At 39.7% G+C, this 20,070-nt stretch overlaps 1 protein-coding gene across 1 annotated transcript; it reads left to right on the forward strand.

Annotated features, from left to right (window-relative positions):
• The first annotated feature begins 1,823 nt into the window (after window positions 1–1,823).
• On the forward strand, window positions 1,824–18,698 carry msna (moesin a). The gene is made up of 13 exons (XM_085797632.1): window positions 1,824–2,112; window positions 10,352–10,435; window positions 11,213–11,308; window positions 11,420–11,694; window positions 11,788–11,871; window positions 12,277–12,423; window positions 12,513–12,609; window positions 12,705–12,868; window positions 13,196–13,326; window positions 13,440–13,600; window positions 13,738–13,830; window positions 15,211–15,441; window positions 16,058–18,698. The coding sequence occupies exons 1-13, from the start codon at window positions 2,101–2,103 to the stop codon at window positions 16,220–16,222; spliced, it is 1,740 nt and encodes a 579-aa protein (XP_085653758.1). The 5' UTR covers window positions 1,824–2,100; the 3' UTR covers window positions 16,223–18,698.
• The last annotated feature ends 1,372 nt before the right edge of the window (window positions 18,699–20,070 follow it).

Consider the following 20,070-nt stretch of genomic DNA (forward strand, 5'->3'; position numbering starts at 1 on the left):
ACCTCACAGGCAACATGCAAGACCTTTTGTTGTCATGATACAGTAGGGGAGAGTGGGGTAAAGTGAGACACTTTTTACATTTGCTCCCCTCTAAGCGAGCTAAAATGATTTATCAGTAAAATTTACACATTTCCCATTAATTCAGGACGTTGCCTAGCAATGGAAGTGATCAGAATGTATTTAGGACGAAGGGCAGTGAAAATATGATTGTTTTAAAAAAAAGTGGTCTTGTGTCTCACTTTACCCCAGCTCAGGGGTAAACTGAGACAAACCAGAAAAATCAATGGGGTAAACTGATCCACTTACTTTTTCCACTCTGAAACTACCATAACAACACATGCAACACAGTTAGAATCCTGACAGCTAGCTTGACAACCACACTTCCCAAAACTAATGACGGACTAGTAACAGAATCATGGGGATTGGTCAATTAAGCACTTTTGTTTTCTCAACACAAAGTGACTCAAGACCAAAATCAAATACAACACAAAATGTTTTAATTAACATTCAAATGACAGATAGAACCAGTTAGATAGTCTGGGGGTCAGATTGTAGGCCCCGACAATGTGACCATTTTGATCAAAAGTCCTCTTGTGTGTGGAGGGAGCCGACAAAGTGGAATGTGACTCAAATTGAGTTAATTAACCAATGAATAAGCGAGCTGACTGAGAGCACCTAGCATAACAAAGCAGTGTGGCTACAGATCATTGATCACGCAAGATTTCTGGCTTGGGCGGCGAGATTCTAGTGTAAATCTTTGTGTGTGGTGTGCTCACATGTCTCACTCATGGATTTATTATAATGCATCCATGGTCTCACTTTACCCCGCAGCATTTGTCTCACTTTACCCCAACACCCCCATTTTAGAAAAAACAACCTCTCTTAGAAATTCAGGCTAATTTTCAGCCAGCATCATCACATGGTTGTATGTGTTGGTAGTTCATCATCATGTATCATATAAGTTTTTCTACCTGAATCAATTTGCTTTGGCACAACAGTCGATTAAGTTGACACCAAGAAAATTTACTTTTACATGCAAAAATAACATTTTTGTGAAAAAAACATGCTTTCCACAGCATCATGAGGTCCTCTTCTTCATGACCATGGGGAAATGGAAGGGGCTTGAAAACATAATGGTCAGATGACCAAAAATGTGTTCCGTTTTCTAGATATAGGGGGTGTCTCACATTACCCGGTGTCTCACATTGCCCCACTCTCCCCTACTGAAGGATACTGGGTCTCAAATCCAGTGTCAGAGATGTGCACAAACATGGCAGTCTGAGAGATAACATATTTCAAAATGAAATATGAGTCTACAGTGTAGGCCCATTGACTGAATATTAAACTGAAATAAATTGAAATTAAGTTCAGTTTAAGCTAATGAAATAAATATATTTTAGTCAAGCTGTATGGTAGGTTAAATACAATTTTATATTTCATTGTTAGGCTACTCATTTTTGTTAGTTCCTATCAGAGCCTGGACCTCTAGTGTTTGAGTTGTGAAATGAAGTGTAAATGAAAATGTAAAGGCCCTATAGGTTTGACGTGTATCTGTTGGATTCATCCACATTTCTGCCCCTACTCGGCTTTAAAAGCTCTCCTGGTTGTGTTTCTGAGGTATAATGAGGGGTTTTTATTTTTGAGAGAGGCTGCAGCTCAGCTCAACTTTGTGTCTAGCTGCTCTCCTACGTGTAGCTCTGACTGAGCTGCAGCCATGATGATGATGATGATGGTGGTGGTGATGCGGCGCTGCGGGCGGAGTCTGCTGCTCTGAAGCCTCCCTTTCAGTCTGGCTGGCTGCTGTCCTGTCATCTGGCCTGGGTGTGGTTTTGCAGTCAGGGTACCGTTAGCAGGAAATCAAGCTCCAGTCCATTTCACTTTAAGGCGAAACAAAGAAAAATATATTTTGACCAGCGTGCGGTTGAAGGAAGCTCATCGTGCTCAAGCTAAAAGTGACGTTTGTCCCCTCGCGAGCGGAGGGCGTTTGTTTGGCGCCGTTGTTCTGATGGGAAAAAGTTTTTTGTCGGTCTCGCTAACTGCTCGTCAGATTTAATAACTTTCTACAAATTGAACCTGAACCGGACGTAAAAGAGAGGAAAGATGCCGAAAACGGTAAGACTGGACCTCCGTTACCGTTATCATGCGTGAACTGTGTCTATCTTTGTGTCTACACTGTGTTTGGTTTTGTGGGTTTTTTTCTTTTCTTCCTGGGGCTGAATATGTGTCTGGTGTTAAATACTAACATTAAAAGCAACGTATATCACACCCCTGCTACAAATTAGTGGATAGGGCCTATGTTTAAAATCTGTTACATCCTTTCAAACTCACACGAGGATTACTGGGGTACTTTCCGTTAGTTGTGTGCGCGTGCGCGCTCCCGCCTGTGTGCTCATTGAAATTAGCGCCTTTTAATCAGAGCTGTTCATTCAGGGCCCCAGGCCTGCTGCATTATGCTCAGCTTTTGTCCACAACGGAAGAGCCCGCAGTCACATTTTTAAGGCAAGGGGGCTGTTTTCCAGCTGAAGCCGCTGTGTGGCCTGTTGTAGCGGGCGAGCTAGTCCTCCTAGGGCCGGGCCTCCCTCCTTCTCCCTCCCTCCCTCCTTCTCTCCCTCTCTTCCTCTGTCTCTCTCTCCCCGGGCTAACGAGGAGGTAGCTGTGGACTGTCACTGGGGCCAGCTGTGAGCACAAATCTGGAGCAAATGGAGGCAAATTTAAAGTTAGGGGGGTAGCATGTAAGGAGGCACTCAGATTTGATGGCATGTTCCCACTGATAAGAAAAGAGGGATGAGATTCTTTTGCTCTGAGCTGTGTTATCAATTGAAGCACACACACACACACACACACACACACACACACACACACACACACACACACACACACACAGGGCTCAGTAGATTAATGTGGGTGGTGGTGGTGGTGGTGGTAGGAGCCTGAACAAAGACAAGAGGAAAGCTCGGCACACACAGACTTCACTCTTTGTCTTTTATTCCAGCAATATTGTGATTCGCCAAACCCCAGCCAGCGGTGCAACTTGTGCTTTCATTGGTGGCAAACAGGAGTGAAAGTGATCTCACTAACCCATGTTTGTCCCTGCTTAGCACGAGTTGGGCCTTGACTCAGCATAATAGCAGGTTTTTGTTATAATAAGAGGACCGATATTGTGGAATCTGTGTGGTCAACCTCCTTATCTACAGTTTGCCACGGTCTGAGCTGTGATACCCACATGCACACTGACAATAAAAGAAACATTATTCTACAAACTTATGACCCATGAGATGAATGTTATCTATACAGAAAAAGCTAAGAAACAATGTATTGATTAAATATGTATCTTTTAAAGGAGCGGTATTAGATTAGATCTGATTTCTTCCCAGAGTAGCTTTTTTAGGCCCATACTTCACCCCAAAGTATAATCATTATATACTGAGCACCCTGTAGCTTTAACCAGTGTGATACTAGGTCTTACTTTTTAGAGCTTTCACTAATTAAATGTCAAAATGTAATGGAAAATACTTCAAATTAGTGCACATGTGCATGTCATATACGTAAGTATCCTGTGAACTCCTGCACTTCCAAATGGCACAAAGAAAAAATGGTACTGAGGGTTGTACCTGGTCCTTTCCTGCAGTATTGTTTCTGCTAGTACTTCCTCAATATTTTTCCCGGCTGTCAACCAGAAGAAAAAAAGTTATGGCATCCTGGCATTTATAGCCTTTACTAGCCCAGACTTTCCTAGAGGAATTCCTTCACTCATAGCAGCATTTCAGACAATTTCAGGGACCTTTTAAGGAAGGGATGTGTTTAGTAAGGAAAAAAAAGGACTGCAATGGAGTTAATAAAACTTTTATAGTCAATCAACATTTGAGCAGTGATACATTATTGATCATAAGAGGTTAATATCCTGTTTGTAGTAGCAGGAGGAGAAGAAGATACGGAGGTGAACTATCTGCAGTTAAATGGGCTCTCGGATGTTTTGCACCACTGCAAAGCTGTTATACACTCACTTTATTTATATTTTCTGGTCATCTTTGGCCTTCCATTGTAGTCCCTCGCTTAGTATCCTGTCTTTGTGCCAAATCTCTCAAGAGTGCAGCGGTGATGCTCAGCAACACCCAAGTAGCAGCCCATATAGTGCAGTAGACAGCTAGCAACCTCAGAGACCTCAAAAGAAGCTGTTTGGCTAGAGCTCACAAGCACAGTTCACTAGTTGAGGTTCAGAGCGTCGCTGCTGTAGAGGATATGAAACAGAGTTTGAAAAGTATAGTGAAACCGATAGATGGTAGTAAAAGAATAGGAGATGTATTCAAATAAACAGGGGCATGAAAAATCACAGAATAGGATTATGAGATATGTTAGACATTAATGCTTATGGGAATCAATTAGCAACGTGTGATGATTTGCTACCAATATAAAAACATATAAAATGGGGAGCAACAAAGAAGATGTTTCATTTCCTCCGTGCAGATGGTGAAATACAGGTGTTGCATTGCAACAAGTTATCTCTTCCTGAGATCACTGCGCCTGATGAACGATGAAGTGGTTTAGATACAGCTCTGTTATTGCCACACTCTGTGATCTGTTTCCTTTAGTAAACCTAGCTGCTGCGCCAAGTGAATATGCAACAGACAAGGAGCATGAAAGAAGGAAGCTAACACACTGATTCAGCAAATAGTCCAAAACTCAGTGCGCAGGCAGAGAAAGTTGTTCCCAATCACTAATCACAGCCACAAGAAGCTGACTCATAGCATATAAAAGACTGATGGCTTAAAAATAGTTTTTCCATTTGGTGTGTCCTGGTTTTTCAGACAGTTTGTTTAATCAGTGTTTTAGTTAAATATGAAATCCTCAATGTTTCATAGAAGCTGTAATTATTGAGAAACTCTGCCTTTGCTGGACTCCTCTTGGCAGTGCTTCAGTTTCCCAAGGAAGTCATGTTGTGACTCAAGGTTTCTGCACTTACATCAGTTCCTTTCTGGTAATTTCCTCGCCTGCAGCCTTATAAGGACTTTCACATCATGGTCTAGCTGGTCTCCTCCCTGCTTCCCCTTGCGTGGTCTTCAGATGCCATGCTCCACTTTAGATTGCACTACAGCAGTGCAACCAGTTCAAGACTTGCTGTAGGTTTGTATTTATCAGCCCTCAAAGTGTTATTATCCATCCTATAGTGAAACTAAAGCAGTCTCACATGTATATTGTTTAGGTCTTGCTGTGATCTGTAGCTGTGGATTATTGTCTGCTTTGTAAAGGAAGCAGTTTACATGAAATTACATTCCAATGAGATAATTTTTCCAAAGCACTAAACAAACACAAACATAATATCCTGATTCAGCCTTATTGTTAAACTCTGACCCTGTAACAGCTCACTGTTGTATATTACTAAATGGATTTTAAAGTAATAGTTTGTTGTTGTGTTATTTTCCTACTTTAGTACAGGCGACGACCTGCCTGTTTTTAAACCTGTTATTTCATTATTCACAAACCGTGAATAAATTAATCATCTTAACACTTAACACTTTTCTATCCACAAGTACACAAGACACAGAGGGAAGTATTGTTATTATCATCGCACAAAACTGGAACACAACTCACCCATTTTGTCCCACTGTGTAGAAGTTATGACAGGTGCTGTTTTCTTGTCAGGACGACCCAGAGCTTTAACAAGTGTGTCTATGGAGAAATGGGAAATGGAAAGAGCCAGCGGTATGCCAGCAGGGGATTAGAGGGGTCTAGAGTACATAGCAGAGCAGATTAACAGTGTGTACAGGAGGTGGACAAACTACAGTCAAAAACTTCAGGGGTACGCACGCAGCTAGTTGAATGTTTTCTGTTTGGAGGTTGTGAAAAAAAAAATCTAACTTCTGAATGTAAGTATTATTGATTCCTTATCTATTTCTCAAGGCATATTCTGATTTCTTGATGATTTATGCAGTTGCTGCTAGAATCAAAACACTTAAAGTTTGAATAATCTAATCATTTGTACAGCACATAACCTAACCTATGGCTGTAGATGCTAAAACATCACAATCATTAGATGTTACAATGACATGACAGATGAATAGATGATCATTCATCTGACTCTCAGTAAAATAAACTGTCTAGTATACAGTAACTCTCAAGCCAGCAAAGTTCAAATTGTGTGTACACAATAAAACAATTAAATAAGCAGAGCACTAGAGCATTAAAGCGGTAGCCGGCCCGGTATGATACTACATCACTGTCTAGAGCTTGTGTTTGTGTGGTAAATGTTGTGTCCTGCTCTGGATCTGGAGTATTATGGTTAAGTATTATTATGGCAGGCTCAAGGAGGACAAATCATTACTACACAAAACAGACTGAGAAGGTATCAGAATCAAATAAAGCTGTAAAATTTATGTTTGGTCATAAAAAGTTTTATAATCAAACACAAATTGGGAACACAGGTATTGTTAAATAAGCCCACTCTCCTCAAAACAACCTGTGATAATCTAACACAAAATTCAAGACAATATGTCATTAGAATAAAAACTGAGGTAGCTAATTTATAGTCCACTTGGCAAGAAGTAGCAGCATCTTGTAGATAAAATAGTCAGATGCACTAAATTCGAGATAACGCAAGTCAACGCAATGTAGATTATGGGATGTATGACGATGATCATGGTTGTTTTCTCAAAAACAACAATTTAGGAAACAGTGGTCGTGGGAAACGGCTCTTGAAGACCCCTCTCCTTTGCATGAACTGCCCCCCCCCCCCCCCACATAGAGGGAAACCTTATCCTCTTGTCATCCTTCCTCTTCCTGTCTGCATACATTCCCTCCAAATCCTACGTTCCCTTCACTTTTACATAGGAAGTAAACCGGTTTTTGCGGTAGCTACTCTGAAGTAGATAATGGTAATACTTGTGTATTGGTTTTGAAAATGCTTGTCGTCTTGCTCACAGGTTTTTTCACATGATTTCCCCTGTATGATGATTAGCTTTGAGCGATTTCATAACGAGGCTGTTATGCGGTGCTTCACACAGGATGGGTCATCACTATCACATTTCCCCACATTTTCACACTTAATATTCAGCGGTGTGTTAACTACACGCTGTTGGCATCGACAGAGGAGAGCGGCCGTCCTCTGCACATTGTAGCTGTTCAACACGAGCTAATTTAATCAGACTCCTAGTTTCCGTCTCTAAACGACTGTTTATCTTTTGTGCTTTGCTTGCTGCTGTGCTGTGCTGTGCTGTGGTGTCCACTGACTCCACACAGTTTTTTGTCTTTTCAGTTCAGCTGTGAATCAGGTAGTGGGTAGCTTTTCGGCGTGGTTGCCGTGGTTACCAGGGCGGATCCATTGTCAGGACTTGTTGACCTTATTTGCTGACCTTGTGTAACTGTTATGGATGGCATGATTCAGAAGTCTGAGTCAGGTTTATCAGCTGTCATGTGTATTGTCAGTCTGAATCTCTTTATTGTTTTAAGATATAAGTGTATATAAGAGTGTGTGTGTGTGTGTGTGTGTGAGAGAGAGAGTGTGTGTGAGAGTGTGAGAGAGAGATATGCTGCTGTGTTCAGTCCACCACACACACACACAGACACACAATGCACCGTTACACTGGACCAGGCCTGGGAATGTAAAATGAACCAGCGTTGGGGACCATCCCAGAACAACTTGTTGGTATCTTACATGTTGCCTCGGCGCTGGTATGAGGGGATTGAACAGCTGAACAACACACAGAGATAACACACTGGTGTGGCAGTGTGAGGGCGGTGACTCAATACCAGGAGCTCTCTGAGTATTTATGGGCGTGCCAAATGGTTTGTGTAACACACAGTAATGTAGTTCCTGAATGTAAAGATTATGTATGTACCCACATGTGTGATGTTGAATCAAAGTTCAATTCACTGGACAAAGCTATAAAAAAAAAAAATTAAAAAAAGCTTAACAATCCTTACATCAGTGTTTCCGCCCCAGTCTGTTGCTGAGTTTCAGCAGTTTCGGTTCCTTTTTCTGACAAGGTAACCTGAGGTGTTTCCTGGGGTTCACTTTTAGGTTAACATTTCAGTCGAAATCTAAACTAGGATTGTCAACTTGTCATGAGAACCGATACTTTGGTACCAAGTCGATGCCAACACGCAAAAAACAAAATACAGTCAGATCTGACAGGGCGGTGTGCACGTGAGTCTGCGCTGAGGAAGCCAGCTACAAAAAAAAAGTCTTCTACAAGGCAACACAAAGTCAGGTAGTGATAGTCGTGTGTGGAGATACTTTGCATATGAAGCAGATGGAAGCCAAGTAATTATGAACTTGCAAAAAGTAATGCGAATTATTGAGAGCAATAGTTGTCTTGTTTAATACTTGAAGGATGACAGCATGGCTTTCTGTTTGTGTTGAGCCATATTTACCATTTAAACATCTTAACTTCATGTTGCTGCCTGCACTTTAACTTCTGTGCAACTTGAGAAGTTGTTGAAGCACAGTGAAAGTAATTATTTGAAATTTTGTAAATAAAGCAGTGAATTTAGAAGTACATGGGTTTGGTTTTTGATTTTTTTTTTATCATGGTGTCGAACAAGTATCGAGAACCGTGGAAATTCACCCATATTGGTACCAACTACTTACTGAAATTCTGGTATTGTGACAAGCCAATGACAAACACGTCAACTTTCTGCAAATCAGTTAATGCTTTAATTTCCTCTTTCACTTTCATCTGGTTCCATCTTCAGGTTAAAATCAAATTGTTGTTTTGGTTTATGACCAAAAACAAAATGCTCAAGAAGTCAATTTTGACAAGTTTGTCGTAAAGCTAGTTATTAAATCCCTGTCACATATTAGTTAATTCTGTCAGATTTTGCTGCCAAAAACTGGGGGAATTATTTGCCTTATATAGTTTTGGTGTGAGAAAAAGCAGTTAGCAGTAAGTCATGGAAACATGACACGTGGGCCTGAGAGGGTTTTTTGAGCATGTGCTAATAATAGTGTGTTAAGTGTTTTTGAGTTCTGGCCATGAGAGACACACCCTAACCAGGCAGAAAATTTATAAGCGTAGTTCCTTTTTCATGCAAGATTAACCATTCGCACTCAGGAAATGAAAGTGCTTAGACCTTAAAGCAAGGGGCGGCCGTGAACTCTGCTCTTATCTGCATGAATGGAAAAAGAAACGTTCATCGAAGTTCAGAGCTGCACATTTAAAGAGTCGTACGTCTAGACAACTCTGAACATCTGTGCTGCTGCTGCTGTGTGTGTGTAGGCCCAGATTGAAGGTTACACTCCAACTCACTGCTGGTGATGACAGGAAGTGACAGAGTGGCAAGTGTCCTGAGCAGTAAATGGGGTCCTGCTGACATGAATGGGAAAGAACGCAACTCTAATCAGCCCTGCAACTGGAAAATAATGCATACCATTGTTGTTCAGGGCAGGCGTGGGCCTCAGACTGTGCAGTTATTTCCCCATAGACATGCACACTGCTGTTCCCGTCATCTCTAGGAGACATGGAAAGTTTCCATAGTCATACAGAAATAAAGTTATTCTACTTATTCAGGGAATTCCTGAGGTTAAATAAATCTATTCAGTTTTTGACACATGATTGCACAATCCCCGAATGTTTCAAATAAGAAGTGCAGCACCAGCTTAATAACCAGCTTTAACAAAATGAGTTATTCACAGTCGGTTCTTGTTCAACCCTGCCACAGCAGATAGCTTAGCAGAAAGCTGACAGGTTGCTTGATACATGGCAGGATGTAGACGACTCTCATGAGGGCTCGGTGTTTAGCAGCGGTGCCTCACAAGGCCCAACCACCAGAGGATGTGGTTACTTCCTGCAGATAAACTCTATACTAAGGCAGATACAGACAACTACAGGCAGATTGGTACATTTGTTGAACACATTACAGAGACAAGAGACACAAGTGTTGATCATCATATCATTTCTCATCACATGATGATTAATTTGATGTGATTGGGCTGTTGGCCTTGCATGTGTGTAGTGAGGGTTATTCAGATTATTTAAACCTGCCTCCATCTATCTATCTATCTATCTATCTATCTATCTATCTATCTATCTATCTATCTATCTATGGCGGCTTTTAAATTAAAATCCTTCTTTTCAGTTCAAGCATCAAATGATTAATAGTCAAACAATTTTGAAAAAAGGAGTGATTGCTGAAATGATAAAACAAATCGAAGACGTCAGCACGGATCAATTTCTTTGACACACGGGAGTCAGTGATTTCCTGATAATGACGCCGAGGGTACAGTAATGATGAAGGAATTAAGCTGAATTTAGCTCAGTGATATAATGACGTCATGTGAGATGTTTTAACTTCCTGTGCCCAAAATGATGTCTGCATCTAAAAATGGCTCATTCTTCCAATTTCCTCTCTTCCTCAGATTAGCGTAAGAGTCACCACAATGGATGCTGAACTGGAGTTCGCCATTCAGCCCAATACAACAGGGAAGCAGCTCTTTGACCAGGTATGAGGAGCTTGTACTTACTCACTTCTAACCACTGTTATACAGAAGCAGATATCATCATCATCATTATAATAGTATAGTATAATAGTTTGTTTTTGTTATGCTGTGTATTTAAACCCCCCACTTTTTGCATGGAACAAAAGTTGTGTGTATTTCTTACTATAGTAAAATTACCATATTAACTGGAATAGCTGTGGATATGAAATTGATTTTTTTGTGTATGTATCAGACAATTCATTTTTCATTAAGATGAAATTACATTTGTTTAGAGGTTATTATTTCTAACAAACTAATTTTCTTCAGGTCTTAAAATAATATAATATATTACATTATAATATAATAATAATGTATTTGTAGTGTCTGTGTTAGATGTGTGCAAGTGTCAACGAAAGCTGCAATTATAATCAATTGTTTTAGGTAAACTATTGATCGTTTTGGAATATCAAACATCAGAAAATAGTGGAAAAATATATCTGTGAGCCTAAAGTGGAACATTTAAAGAGATGTCTTGTTTGTTTATTTTGTTTTTGATAACCAAAACCCAGAAATATTCAATTTACTGTGATGTAACGCAGGAAAAAGCATCACATTTTAGATCTAAAAAGCCACAACCATGAAATGTTTGATATTTTGGAAAGAAAAAAAGTAAAATTCAAATACTCAATGGATATTCAGTCACATATATAAATAATTATTTGTTATTTATTATTTTTATTATGTTTGTGAAGAGTGGAGTGTGTCGTTCCATTGATAACGGTTCTTCTTCTCTGTTTTAAGGTGGTTAAGACCATCGGGCTGCGGGAGGTTTGGTACTTTGGGCTCCAGTACCAGGACACAAAGGGTTTCTCCACATGGCTCAAGCTCAATAAGAAGGTGAGCTCTTCGATATTTAGCTTTGACAACTCTCTTCTTCCCCCCTTTGTCTAGACTGGACTCGTTGTCTGTGGAAGCTCTGGCCCTCACCCATGTAACGTTTTATTTTAGGTGACAGCCCAGGACGTGAGGAAGGAAAGCCCGCTGCTGTTCAAGTTCCGTGCCAAATTCTACCCCGAGGATGTGTCGGAGGAGTTAATCCAGGACGCCACGCAGCGGCTGTTCTTCCTGCAGGTGAAGGAGGGAATCTTAAATGACGATATTTACTGCCCTCCAGAGACGGCAGTCCTCCTGGCCTCCTACGCAGTCCAGGCCAAGTATGGTGACTACAACAAGGAAGTCCACACGCCGGGTTATCTGTCCAGTGAACAGCTGCTCCCTCAGAGGTAACACACACACGTTTTCTTCTTCCCTATCTCACTCAGATAGGCGTCTGATAGCTGAATGACCTCTGACACTCAGATGCCTCTTTCTCACAGAGTTCTGGACCAGCACAAACTCAACAAGGACCAGTGGGAGGAGAGGATTCAAGTGTGGCACGAAGAGCACAAGGGCATGATGAGGTGACCACATGTTCACTTGTCTATGTCTGAACTCACACACACAAACAAACAAAGGAGAGAACCATCTTTGTTCCCTTTCTCTTTCAATAACAGCAATCATTCACACTACTGTATTTCCCCCAAAATCCTGACAGAAGTGTGTTAAGGGGAATATTGCAGCTGATTCAGTCTGTCTTTAGTGTTTCAGTCATCGGAGATTTCAGTAAACACTACGACCTCAGACCCTGAACTTTCCACTTCACCGTTCTTGTCGAAGCTTATTTTCAGCCTGGTTGCTGTGCATCTCACACATCTCTGCCTCCTGGAGCTCTGTGTTGTCTGATACGATCTGTGCAGTGGCCAGGGTGAACGAGCGCTAGTTAAACACAGCACATCATCATGTCATCATTCTGTATTCGTCCACAGAGAGGAATCCATGATGGAGTATCTGAAGATCGCTCAAGACCTTGAGATGTATGGAGTCAACTACTTCAACATCAAGAACAAGAAAGGAACAGAGCTGTTTTTGGGAGTGGATGCATTGGGCCTCAACATATACGAACAGAATGACAAGTGAGAAATGACCATACGTGCAGTAATATTACTAATCCCTATGCAAATATAATGCAGCTGACCCAGAGTGTTTTTCCATTTGCTAACAGGATGACACCCAAAATTGGATTCCCTTGGAGTGAAATAAGAAACATTTCCTTCAATGACAAGAAGTTTGTCATCAAACCTATTGACAAAAAAGCACCGGTACGTAAACACTTAGTAACAGGCAACGTGTCACGATGAACTGGTCTGTGTTTACAAAGTCTGATTAAAAACCTTTAATGTTGCTGTTGCTTTAGGACTTTGTATTCTACGCTCCGAGACTGCGCATCAACAAGCGCATCCTGGCTCTGTGCATGGGCAACCATGAGCTGTATATGCGCCGCCGCAAACCTGACACCATCGAAGTGCAGCAGATGAAGGCTCAGGCCCGGGAGGAGAAGAATCACAAGAAGATGGAGAGGTAAGAGTCACGATCATTTAAGAAAATTCAGGAAATAACCTTTTACACTAATGTTTAAACCGCAGTCTGTTGGTTTATAAAGCAGCAGACTGACCTGCTTTTAAAATATGTCATGCTACAGAAACGTCCATTTTAACCCTGAAGCCCTGTGATACATTAACGGTATTATGGTTATGAGATGTGTAAACAAGTGTATTTTTTAATACCCATTGTGTGAAATGATTGTCATTGTGATTATCTGTTTCCACTTCTACTTTTACAGATCCTCCTGTTTGTATCACCACCTAATACACTGTGTATTGTGTGTTTTGTCTCTGTTTTCATTAGAGCTCTGCTGGAAAACGAAAAGAGGAAAAGAGAAGTTGCAGAAAAGGAAAAGGAAAAGATTGAAAAGGAAAAGGAGGAGTTAATGGAGAGATTAAAGCAGATCGAGGAGCAGACAAAAAAAGCCCAGCAAGGTGGGTGACTTGTCGGTATTCAAGGAAAGTTTCCTGGCAGTGTTTTTTTTGTTTGTTTTTTTCAACATATACTTACCTGTATTGTGTATGTGTGTGAATGTGTGTGTGCACAGAGCTGGAGGAGCAAACACAGAAGGCTCTGGAGTTGGAGCTGGAGAGGAAGCGAGCGCAGGAGGAGGCTGAGCGCCTGGAGTCTGATCTGAGAACTGCTGAAGAAGCCAAGACGACGCTGCTGCAGCAGTCGGAGAACCAGATGAAGAACCAGGAGCACCTGGTCAGTTTTCACAAAATATTTCTTTCACCATGGGATGGGTTTGAACCTAAAAAGAAACAATTTGTCAACCTTTGTTCGCTGATCATCCAAATATCAATATCAAGAAAACTAGTTAACAGAAAATGTTGCTCTTTCAGGCCACAGAGCTGGCTGATTTGACCTCCAAGATTTCCCTCCTGGAGGATGCCAAGAAGAAGAAGGAAGATGAGGCAGAACAGTGGCAACAGAAGGTGTGGTCTGAGTTACTACTGTCTTTATAATAACCAATAGTCATTTTCCATTGATTGCAGTGACAAGTTTCTTTCTTTCTCTATGTTATTTATCAAGGATTCACAAGTATGTTGTTTTGAAAGGATTTTTACATCTGAAAAATGACTTGTATCCATAGTGTGGACCCAAAAAGCTCAATATTAAGAAAGACATGATGAAATAATATTTTTTATATATATATATATATATGTATATATAAAATACATGTATTTAGTAACGATTTATGAAAACCCAACTCATTATAATGAAATTGTTGTGAATTTATCCAACATAGGTACAAATGAAATGGCATCTGTGTGCTATTCTGCTGATCACGTAGCCCACTCCTTTGTGACAGAGTGAGGACACACATTCCTGGGGTCCTGTTGTTGTGTGTTTTTTGGGGGGTGGGGTGAAAGCTCCCAGCTCGCCTCATGTCTTTTTTGGTAAAAAGCGTGAGTGCCTGCCCAGCCCCTTCATGCTCTCTGGTCAGTGTGACTCACACTGTTTGCGGTGGTGACGGCTTTCTTTGTGTGAGGGAAATCCTGTTTAACTCTTTTACCCCATTATAACATTCTGGCCCATAAAAGAATGCAGGGCTAAGTGGTGGTTTCCATTTTGGCACTCGGTCGACATTCCAGTCTTACTCATAATTGCCTCTAATTTTCCAGCAAAGTCTAGCACAAACGCTCTGATTTATACTTTGTTTCCTGTATTTATTTTGATAGTTGAAAGTATCAAAAAAGTAAATAAATTACACGAATTAGCTAAAGAAGAACTGAAGAAAATAAAACAGGCAAACAAGGCAGAACAGGTGTAAATGTGACACTATTTACAGCGTTATTTCTCTATTTCCCTTTTTAAATTCCTGTTCTCTTTTTTAATACAAATTGCTGTTGGCTGAGATAGATTGTTAGTGTATTTGATTGATTGTTTAAACTCTGAAACTGTGCAGTCTCCAGAGCTGAAACGATTAGTTAATTCATCTGCAGCTGATTGATTCACGCCGCGAACATGCTAAAATAACAACAGTGAACGTGTTAAAGATCAACATATAATATCAAGTATTAGAAGCATACTAGCAATGTCATTATGTGCATTAAGCACTGTACACATGCTACATCTTCTTACAGCAGGATATATATATATATAAAGTCAGAATATTACACACAACAGTAAATTCAAATGTAATTTCTGGATTTAGCCCAACTTTGTTATTGGCTTGAAGAATTTAGCTCTTTTCTTTTGTGTTGAGGGGAGTCACTGAATCTCTGTCTACTTATTTTATCTATGTGGTTGCAGTTGTTACAGTATATAACAAACATAATTCATAATCGCCTCTTTACTCTGCGTTCCCTCAGGCTACCATGGTGCAGGACGACCTGGAGAAGACCAAAGAAGAGCTTAAAAACAAAGTGATGTCCGCTCACGTTCAGGAGCCGCTCAACGCAGAGAACGAGCACGACGAGAATGACGAGAGCAGCGCCGAGGCCAGCGCAGAGTTCACATCCGCCGCCACGTACAAGGACCGCAGCGAAGAGGAGCGCATGACCGAGGCCGAGAAGAATGAACGCCTGCAGAAGCATCTACTTGTAAGTTTACAACAATCAGTTCATCTGTCATTAGACTTTTGGATTGATAAAACCAAAGGGCTATTTGTCATTTTATTTCATTTCAAGTACCGGTATCCGTGTGTCCTATTGAAATTCTACAAAGTTCTGCAAAGATCTTAATAAAACAAATAAATAAATTGCACACTAGGTTGTCAAATGAGTCCTCAACGCAGCCGTCCCCGGTTCGAGTCCCGTGTCGGGCAGACCTTTCCTGCATGTCATTCCCCCTCTCTCTGCCTCCCCCTTTCCTGTCTATCTCTCACTGTGCTATCGAATAAAGGCAAAACAGCCAAAAATATACTTAAAAAATAAAAATAAAAATAAATAATGGGAATGCACTAAAAGATTTGGTGCAACAGGTAAAAGCCCTCATCTCTCTGATCTCAAATTTCACTTTTGATGTTGAAAGGTGAGAGGACACTAATGGAAATAAAGGCATTTTAAAATCTGACAAGTAAAATGTGGTTAGTGTAAATGATTAAAAATGTTTTTTGCACATTTAGAGATAGGAATGAGTTTTATATGTACCGTACTCATATCTTTTCAATAAGATAGTGTTTGTGGTGTATTAATACTGTGATCAATGCATTTCCAGGCTTTGAGCTCAGAGCTGGCCAACGCTCGGGACGAGACCAAGAAAACGGTGAATGACATGATCCATGCAGAGAACATGAAAGCTGGACGAGACAAGTACAAGACCCTCAGACAGATCCGGTCAGGAAACACCAAACAGCGCATTGATGAGTTTGAATGCATGTGATGTAGGCATTCACCCATGCAAAAGCCCAAACAGCTGGGCCTTTCTGCCTGGACTGCAGTCCTGCCTCACTCAAGCTGTTTTTCTCTGTACGCAAATAAATCAGATCCACAACATGACATGGCTGCACGAGCACAGCACAATGTACAAATATGGATCTGGAAAAATTCCATTTGTTTTTGTTCCTAACTTTGAATTTAGGCAAGTCACTGGTTGAAAAGGGACATACTGTATTTTATTAGTACATTCCTGACAAGGGGTTTATGTAGCATTTTAGTAATGGGCTCGCGCCTCATTTCATGACACATTGAGTTAGCATTTTGAATTTCCTTTATATATTTCTGTCACATTTTTATATCATGCTTTCAAATTAAAAGACTCAGAGACCAAATCCAAATTTCTGCTTAAATATATTTCTGCTGTACACATGCAACGGTTCATCACAGCAACCTACATTTTCAGACAATAAAATTTCTCCCATGACACATTGCCCTTAGTTTTTAGACCAAATGCGCTGTAATCTGTACAAGCAAGTAAGTATATGATATGACCCTGTCTGGGTGGAGCATTCATTGAGCAGTATTATTTTATAATTTGCATTTTATTTACTATTGACTGTTTTCCGAATCTGCCAGCTGTTACTAGTATTGCAGTATTTACACCCCACTCACAATGTGACATTAAAGATCAATTTTGTTCTGTTTTTACATTTCCGAACATGTTCATGTCATTTTGTAACTACAAGGCTTCAGTGTAATTTTTTACTGCTAAAGCTCAAGCAAGTGAATTTCTCATTTATTTTACAAATCTGCACGGGAAACTCTGAACACACAAGTAACTGAAAATAGCATAAAAAAAGACTCGGAGTCCTAAACTTTATATCTCATGTGTTTGTTGTTGTGTAGAATGTTTTAAATTGAATCATCCACAATCAAACTCTCTCTGCAGATCATGTGATTTAGTTGTCAGGCTTCACACTGAAGAACTGAGACTGAAGTTTAACCTGTAAAATCAAATGAATAAAATGCTTTTTCTATATTTACACAATCCACACATGTGGGAACTATCACCGGTGACTTCTCTTAAAATTGAGTGTAAATCTGCTTCATCATCAGTTCAATCCAGCATTCAGTGTAAAAAACATTTGAAGTTGATCTTACTGTACTTCCTAGATTTATGCCTTTTGATTTAATTCTCAACTCTGCTCATCAGTGAAGACGTTTGATAATCAAAACACATTGCATCCGTATAACCAGTACAGTTTAAGAAATGTCATTGTTAGGCTATTTAATGTCAAATTGGCTTTTGTGGGACAACAAATGTCAATAAATTCACCAGTGACGTTTGATTTTTAATCTAAACCATGTGACCATGAAGTGAAGAGAACTTCACAAATCCTAGAATTTGATGCACAAAATAATTTCATTAAACATGCACTGGAAAGTTTGCTTTTGAAAAAAAAAAAAAAGAGTCACAGCATACATAGTGGCCTCGAAAGGCACTATTTCCAATGCATGCATTATTGATTATTGATATACTGTATGTATTTAATCACATGTGTGTATTTTGTAATTGGGATTTTTCAGATACGATGCGAGGTGCAAAGAAAGGACACCTCCGAGGATATTTTTGTATTTGTATGTGTCAAAGAACAGTTTTTGTTCGAAATGAAGTGCATTTTGAAAATAGTATTTCGTTGTAAACTAAGTGAACAGCTCACTGTGGTTGTTGTGAGCCGAGAGAACAAGCACCACTCAAAAGCCTGCGATAGGACTAATGAAAAGCTACAAGCTCCAGGAATTCCTGTTAATGGTGTATTACAAAAACAAGGCAATATGCCGTGAAAGGAAACTGAACCAGGCCAAATCATTTTGCATAAAAATGAATGTAACATACTTCATTGTGCCATTACATTTTTGCATTCAGACATGCAGAGGGTTTTGCTTGTTCATAGACTTTTTTTTAGAAACTAGCATTTGAAAGATTTATTTACACTATTTTGCAAGTTCAAAGCAAATGTATTTTAGTGATAAATATTTCTTCTTATTTTATTTTTACATCTGTTTTTGAATGAACATTTGTCTCTTGTACCAAGATGCGTTTTGATATTCAGTGTTTTTGCCCATTGTTGCGTGCAGTTCTTGTTTCTGCCATGAATCATACAAATGCAGTTGTTGCTTTTTTGGATACCTTTCCATGCCTTTGACAGTAACTTTTATTATGCTGCACTGAATGTTCTACCTGAAGCACCATGTATCGACAGCCTTCCTTTATGAATCAAGTGTAATTTGAACTCAAGTCATCATGTGTGAAAAAGAAATGTATTAAAAGATGCTACTCAATATCTTGTCTTGAATCAAAAAGGACTGACGCATAATTAATATTGTAATTGACAGACAGTGCCTTGCCCGGGTTATTCATCAGATCTTGCTGCTTGAAGTCTTCCTTTCACAAATGAATAAAAATCAGATTAAACTCCTCTTCTCCTGCATTTGACTGCTGACTTTACTCCTATGTCTCTTATTATTATATTATCATCATAATCCATATTTATTTAGATATATAATGACACACATGCAATGTATTTATATCTTTACGTTACTGTTTCTGTATTGCAGTGATCACACCCATCACATCTGCCTTTAGCCTCGTGCTCCATAACAAGCCTCTAGGTGCAGTTTTACAATGAGCCACATGGTGGCAGTTTACACTCAGTCTCCAACCAGGGTGACATGAAAAACTGAAATTGAGTCAGATCCTTGACAACAATTTAGTGAATGACTTGTCAGAAATAGAAAAGGTATTCAATAATCAGTGAACATATCTGCACACAGCATGTTTACAGATTTGAAGAAATGCAGTATTCAGTTTATTGATTTATTTTCTAGTTCACTGCAGCAAACTGAAAAACAACCAACCCATCACAATCTTGAAAATACAGCTGTAGGGATCCTCTGAAAAACAATACAAGCAAAATTGGAAAGAAACATTCTCTGCTAATTATTGTTCTGCAAACATCTTAAAATGATTTGCAGGGTTGACTTTGGAAAAGAGACAAAAATGCACCATTGTGTTACATTTTTGATATCCCACTTTCAGGTATATATATAGTATTCACACACACACACACACACACATATATATATATATACTGTATATGTTCTTAATAAATCAGCTTCTCTACATATATATATATATATATAGACTCAGTGACTGACAAACAGATACTCCTACATCTCCTCTCTGATCTGTAAACCCATGACTGTGGGTGCAGAGTGCTGACAGCATGTGCCTCCTCTAGCCAAATGAGAGCACATTTCCACAACCACATACTGCTTCCAGCTCAAAGTTAACCAACTCAATTTATCATAACATTATATCATTATTATGTTAAATGAAAGAAAAAAAAAACTGAAAATAATTCCCCGCAGCATGTGAACGCCACTTCCCTCTTCTCCTTGTGGTATATTTCACCAAGTAGCTAAGTTCAGGTGTAAGACTTTAGCTGTTTCTGCAATAGGAAATTCTGTTAATTCTTGTTTAACTACTTGATGAAAATCAACCATCTCTTTCCCAACACCAAAGGGATGTCATGTTTTTTCATCTCAAACTTCCCCTATGTGTGTGGTATTGGTGGCCTGAAAATGGTGTTGAAATGAGTCACACTCAGAGCTGTTACTTAAAGATAAGCTGCCATAACACTTAGCATATGAACAAAAAGTCACAGCAGAAACTTCAGCATTTCACACCGAATGCCTCAGTAAACAGTTTCCCATGCCTTGAAGTTATCAGCTACCTTATTCTCAAATGATCAAATATCTTGTCGTAGCTAAAATCAACTTAAGAATTTG

The sequence above is a fragment of the Trachurus japonicus genome, chromosome 14 (assembly GCF_045865225.1).
Source record: "Trachurus japonicus isolate A0001 chromosome 14, Traja_1.0".
In the NCBI taxonomy this organism is placed as follows: Eukaryota; Metazoa; Chordata; class Actinopteri; order Carangiformes; family Carangidae; genus Trachurus; species Trachurus japonicus.

Excerpts from the sequence above, each read along its gene's own strand:
- msna (XM_085797632.1), top strand. Across the intron at positions 10,436-11,212 it reads GGAAGCAGCTCTTTGACCAG|GTGGTTAAGACCATCGGGCT; the intron begins GTATGAGGAGCT and ends CTCTGTTTTAAG. Across the intron at positions 13,327-13,439 it reads GACAAAAAAAGCCCAGCAAG|AGCTGGAGGAGCAAACACAG; the intron begins GTGGGTGACTTG and ends GTGTGTGCACAG.